This window comes from Nicotiana attenuata, unplaced genomic scaffold (assembly GCF_001879085.1).
Source record: "Nicotiana attenuata strain UT unplaced genomic scaffold, NIATTr2, whole genome shotgun sequence".
NCBI classification, from domain to species: Eukaryota; Viridiplantae; Streptophyta; class Magnoliopsida; order Solanales; family Solanaceae; genus Nicotiana; species Nicotiana attenuata.
Genome location: NW_017672239.1, coordinates 181,123 through 187,566, shown reverse-complemented (window position 1 = coordinate 187,566; position 6,444 = coordinate 181,123). Strand labels below are relative to the sequence as shown.

Sequence of the window (6,444 nt, the reverse complement as noted above, 5' to 3'; positions counted from 1 at the left end):
ATGTAGAGAAGCACATCTTCTAGCTCTTAAAGAGTTAAGAAGAAGTGGTGCCTCGTGCTGTCGTCGTCGCTCGCTTGGATTCGGATTCGGATTCGGTCAATTGATATGATTGATTGATAATTTTTTGGACCAAATTTATTTTTCTTTCCATTATTTAATATTTTCTTTTCTAATATTTTTTTCGCGGAAAAAATATTGCGAATCTTTTTCCAACTAAAATCTTATTGATTTTCTACTCCCGATTTGGAGATTAAAATCTTCGGATTTTCTACTCCTTTTTTAGATTAAAGTCTTTGTGACTTTCTGCTCAATCCGAGATATAAAAACTTGGTTGTTTGTATTCAGTTTGAAGATATAAAAACTTCACCGATATACTAATTCTGTTTGTCAATTTCTTTTACAGAAAAAATGACAACGAGTGCGGAACAACAGAATGGTTCTGTTGGGACTACTGCTGCAACGACAACTGAGTCTTCAAGTCGCACAACTCCTGCACCGGCGATGGCACCGGCAGAAAAACCCGGAAAGTTTTTCGGTGTGGACTTTAAGCGTTGGCAGCAGAAAATGTTCTTCTACCTGACCATACTCAGTTTACAGCGCTTTATTAGCGAAGACGTTCCAGTTCTGGGAGAAGAAACTCCTGAAAATGAGCGATTTGTGGTCACTGAGGCATGGAAGCATTCTGACTTCTTATGTAAAAATTATATTTTAAGTTGCTTGGAAGACGGCTTGTACAATATTTATAGCGTCATGAAAACATCAAGAGAATTGTGGAATGCTCTTGAAAATAAGTACAAGACTGAAGATGCTGGACTAAAGAAGTTTGTGGCCGCCAAATTTCTTGATTTCAAAATGGTTGACGGTAAATCTGTCATAACGCAAGTCCAAGAATTGCAAGTTATTGTTCATGACCTCCTTGCTGAAGGTATAAATCGAGTCAATATTGTTATTCAATATATTGATTATTTTACTAATTTATAAATTTATGATTGAAGATATGGTCATAAATGAAGCGTTTCAAGTTGCGGCATTTATTGAAAAGCTGCCTCCGCTGTGGAAGGACTTTAAGAATTACTTGAAACATAAACGCAAGGAGATGACGCTTGAAGACCTTGTTCGTCTACGGATTGAAGAGGACAACAAGGCTGCTGAGAAGAAGTCTCGTGGAATTTTAATAATAATGGGTGCAAATATTGTTGAGGAAGCTTCAATGAGTAAAAAGAGAAAGAAGTCGTCTGGACCAAAGAATTACCCAAGCAAGAAGAAATTCATAGGTAATTGCCACAACTGTGGAAAGGTTGGACACAAAGCTGCTGAATGTCGTGCATCAAAGAAGGACAAGAAGAAAAGTCAAGCAAACATGATTGAGAAGAATGATGAAATAGACGATTTATGTGCCATGCTTTCAGAATGCAACCTAGTCGGAAATCCTAGAGAATGGTGGATTGATTCGGGAGCAACTCGACATGTTTGTGCTAACAAGGAGTTGTTTACTTCTTATGCTCCCGCTGGACCCAACGAGACAGTTTTTATGACAAATTCCGCTACTGCAAAAATTGAAGGAACGGGCAAGATAGCTTTGAAGATGACTTCTGGCAAGATTGTGACTCTAAATGATTTTCTTCATATTCCTGAAATGCGGAAGAATTTAGTCTCAACATCACTTCTAGTCAAGAATGGCTTTAAGTGTGTTTTTGTTTCTGACAAGGTTGTAGTTAGTAAGAGTGAAATGTATGTAGGAAAAAGTTACCTGACTGAGCGCCTTTTCAAACTCAATGTAATTGCCATTGATATGAATAAAATTTTAGCTTCTTCTTACTTGCTTGAGTCAAATAATTTATGGCATGAACGTTTAGGCCACGTCAACTTCAAAACTTTGCGAAAAATGATTAATTTGGAAGTATTGCCTAAGTTTGAATGCAATAACTCGAAATATCAAATATGTGTGGAATCAAAGTATGTTAAGCATCCTTATAAGTCAGTTGAAGGAATTCAAATCCTTTAGACTTAATTCACACAGATATTTGCGACAAGAAGTCAATACCAACTCGCAGTGGGAAAAAGTATTTCATAACTTTCATTGACGACAGTACTAGATATTGCTATATTTACTTACTTAATAGTAAAGATGAAGCAATTGATACATTCAAGCAATACAAAAATGAAATTGAAACGCAACTAAACAAAAAGATCAAAATGATAAGAAGTGATAGGGGCGGCGAATATGAATCTTCTTTTGAAGAAATATATTTGGAAAATGGCATTATTCACCAAACAACTGCCCCTTACTCACCGCAATCTAACGGAATTACGGAAAGAAAGAATAGAACGTTAAAGGAGATGATGAATGCCTTGTTAATAAGTTCTGGTTTACCTCAGAACTTGTGGGGGGAAGCTATTCTTACAGCTAACCGAATACTGAATCGAGTTCCCCATAGCAAAACGCAATCCATTCCATATGAAAAATAGAAAGGAAGGAAACCTAACTTAAAATATTTTAATGTGGGGGGTGTTTGGCTAAAGTGCATGTTCCTAAACCCAAAAGGGTAAAAATTGGACCAAAAACCGTTGATTGCATTTTCGTAGGATATGCAACAAATAGTAAGGCATATCGTTTTCTAGTTTATAAATCAGAAAATCCCGACATTCATATTAATACGGTAATTGAATAGGATAATTCTGAATTCTTTGAGAATATTATCCGTATAAAATGGAATGTGAATCGTCTAATGAAAAATCTAAACGACCTCGGGAAGAAGCAAAGGAAAGTACGTTTGATGAGGAAAATCTAAGATGTAGTAAACGTCAAAGGACATCCACTTCCTTTGGACCAGATTTTCTAGCATTCTTATTGGAAAATGAGCCTCAAAAGTTCAAAGAAGCAATGTCTTCCTCGGAATCACAATATTGAAAAGAGGCAGTCAATAGTGAGATAGAATCCATATTAAGTAATCATACTTGGGAATTGGTTGATCTTCCTCCGGGAAATAAACCTTTGGGTTCTAAATGGATTTTCAAAAGGAAAATGAAAGCTGGTGGTACTATTGACAAATATAAGGCAAGATTAGTTGTTAAAGGGTTTACACAACGAGAAGGTCTTGATTACTTTTACACATACTCGCCGGTAACAAGGATTACATCTATCCGGGTGTTAATAGCGTTAGCCGCCGTGTATGGCCTTCAAATCCATCAGATGGATGTAAAGACAACCTTCTTAAATGGAGATTCAAAGAAAGAAATCTATATGGAACAACCTGAAGGGAGGTGTGTCGACTTGTTAAGTCACTATACGGACTAAAACAAGCACCAAAATAATGGCATGCGAAATTTGACAAAACAATATTGTCAAATAGTTTCAAGATCAATGAGGGTGACAAATGTGTTTACATTAAGAATACTCCAAATCAAATAGTCATTGTTTGTTTATATGTGGATGATATGTTGATAATGAGCAATGACATTGCTAACATAAATGCTACTAAGCGCATGCTTACTAGTAAGTTTGATATGAAAGACTTAGGAGTTGCCGATTTAATTTTGGGAATTAAGATCCTTCAGACTCCTCATGGTCTAGCTTTGTCTCAATCTCATTATATTAAAATGGTTCTTGAAAAGTTCAAATATTTGGACTTTAAAGAAGCAAAAACGCCAATTGATTTAAACCATACTCTTGTAAAGAACAAAGGTCAAAGCAAATCTCAATTGGAATATGCTCGAGTGTTGGGAAGTTTGATGTACATTATGAATTGTACACGACCTGATATAATTTGTGCAATAAGTAAGCTTAGTCGATACACAAGTAATCCCAACCAAGCTCATTGGATAGCAATGAAATGAGTTATGGGACATTTGAAATATACTCAAGACTATGCATTGCATTACAATAACTATCCTGCAGTTGTTGAGGGATATAGTGATGCAAATTGGATCACTAGATCAACGGAATCAAAATCCACAAGTGGATACGTTTTTACCATTGGTGGAGGAGCAGTGTCTTGGAAGTCGTCCAAGCAGACATGCATCGCTCGCTCTACAATGGAGCCTGAGTTTATAGCTTTAGACAAGGCCGGTGAAGAAGCTGAATGGCTCCGGAATTTCTTAGAAGACATTCCATTTTGGCCCAAACCTTTGGCACCTGTTTGCATACATTGCGACAGTCAAGCAGCAATAGGGAGGGCTGGGAGCGTTATGTATAACGAAAAATCTCGTCCATTCGACGAAGGCATAATACTGTTAGACAACTACTCTCTAGTGGAATTATCACAATTGACTATGTAAAGTCAAAATATAATGTATCGAATCCGCTAACAAAAGGCCTACCTAGAGAGGCGGTTGAGAAGTCATCAAAGGGAATGGGACTATGGCCGAGGACAAGTCACTATGGTGGTAAGTCTACCTAGAAGCCTGGAGATCCCAAGATCTAGGTTCAAGGAGATCAAACAAAGTCATTAGTGAAGGTTCAACATTGTCAAATAAAATATTGGTCCATTCTCATAATGAAGACAATGTTCAGTACCAAGGATAAAGCGTTAGGACTTTTTAATGGTTTCTAAGTTTGATACGGGGTAAATCAAATAGTATATCTATGGGATAACACATTTAGGAATCACATATATGAGTGTGAAGTGTAAGTCGCTTCAAGGAGAATATTGTAAGGCCAGTTCTCTACGCACTTATGAAATCAGGCGGTGTTCATGGCTGAAACGAACACAACAATGAGAACCAAAAACGGTTAAGGGTTGATTGTGTGACATATGGCTGTCTACGTATATACCAAAGTTCGACGGTTCAAAGATATCAAATCTACCGATTGATCGAGTAGATCCGACATATGTTCACTACAGAAAGTTCAAAGGGAAACCTACTTATCCAGATGCGATTAATCCTTACTTGCGAATCACACACAGTTTTTCATGCATATTTGTTTCGGATAGACATTCCCCATTCATGTGGGGGATTGTTGAGTTTTGTTAGTAATAACAAAAGAGATGTGAATGGAAAATGGTGGGAAAAGAAATGGAGGGAAATAAAATTTTGAATTAGTTTATTTTACTAATGCACTTTGTCCCTCATTGGAAAAAGGAAAGAAAATCTTTGTGCTTATATAGAGATGCACTATTCTAGCTCTTAAAGAGTTAAGAAGAAGTGGTGCCTCGCGCCGTCAGCGTCGTCGCTTGCTCCACTCGGCTTCGGCTTCGGCTTCGACTTCGGATTCGGATTCGGTCAATTGATATGATTGATTGATAATTTTTTGGACCAAATTTATTTTCCTTTCCATTATTTAATATTTTTTTTATAATATTTTTTCGCAAAATATTGCGGAATCATTTTCCAATGGTCGAGTTCGCGACCAAACTTTCCGTTCAATAGAATTTTAAATAAATCTGCTGAAGAGACACCTTATTTATGAACAGGCACCTATGCACCTGTTGAGACTCAATTTCTGTGGCTATAAATAGAGAGGCTTAGCCTCATTTACCACCACCGAAAAAAATTTGAAATCTCTCCCCTCAAACTTCTGTATTCTGCATTGTTTTTCCGAAAACAAAACGTAAGCATTTTGTGTGATTTGCTCCGCCATTTGAGTTCGCCGAAATTCTGTGATTTAAGGTACCGCTATCACAGAATAGTTATTCTGTTCTATCCTGGGAGGAATTAATCCGCAACCTTGGGCATTGTGAGGGGATTAAATTCCTTAAGGAAACACAAGAAACTTGTGGGCTCGGAATTTTTTCTGCTTTGGTTTTTTTTTAACTAACGTTTGTTCATTTACTGATTTTGGATACAGAGTTCTAACACTAACTAACTTCTTACTATAGTTACATAGTTAGCTACAATTAACTTATCAGCTTGGTTCATTAACTCTAGTCAACACTCCCCCTCAAGCTGATAGTTTATACACATTCTTCACTCCTAATTTGTTCAGCAGTTGATCATGTTGAAACTTCCCCAAACTATTTGTAAGTAGATCTGCTAGCTGATCTTTAGTATGCACATACTCTTTCTTCAGCAGTCCTTCATATATTTTTTCTCTAACAAAATGACAATCAATATCAATATGTTTAGTTCTTTCATGGAAGATAGGGTTGGCTGCTATTTGTATAGCAGCCTTGCTGTCATATATCAGACTTATAGGCTGTTGAATCTTCACTCCAAGTTCCTTGAATAACCCTATCATACAGGTGACTTCTGCTGCACATGAAGCCATACTCCTGAACTTAACCTCAACTAAACTTCTGGATACAGTCATTTGTTTCTTTGACTTCCAAGACACCGGTGCATTTCCAAATTTGACCAAGTACTCAGTTACTGATCTCCTCGACTCTATACAAGATCCCCAATTAGAGTCACAGTAGACAACCAACTTGTTTGTACTTTCTGCAGGCATAAGTAACCCCAGGCCTGGTGCTTGTTTGATGTATCTGACTACTCTGAGAGCAGTTT

General features: G+C 37.0%; 1 protein-coding gene across 1 annotated transcript; it reads left to right on the top strand.

Annotated features, from left to right (window-relative positions):
- The first annotated feature begins 408 nt into the window (after window positions 1-408).
- On the top strand, window positions 409-5,806 carry LOC109212431. The gene is made up of 4 exons (XM_019376083.1): window positions 409-925; window positions 996-1,195; window positions 1,298-1,777; window positions 5,789-5,806. Exons 1-4 carry the CDS (start codon window positions 409-411, stop codon window positions 5,804-5,806), a joined length of 1,215 nt encoding a protein of 404 aa, XP_019231628.1.
- The last annotated feature ends 638 nt before the right edge of the window (window positions 5,807-6,444 follow it).

Coding starts and splice junctions, on each gene's coding strand:
- LOC109212431 (XM_019376083.1), top strand. CDS start 409: ATGACAACGAGTGCGGAACAACAGAATGGTTCTGTTGGGACTACTGCT. Junction 926..995: donor TCATGACCTCCTTGCTGAAG/GTATAAATCGAG, acceptor TTATGATTGAAG/ATATGGTCATAAATGAAGCG. Junction 1,196..1,297: donor TAATAATGGGTGCAAATATT/GTTGAGGAAGCT, acceptor AACTGTGGAAAG/GTTGGACACAAAGCTGCTGA.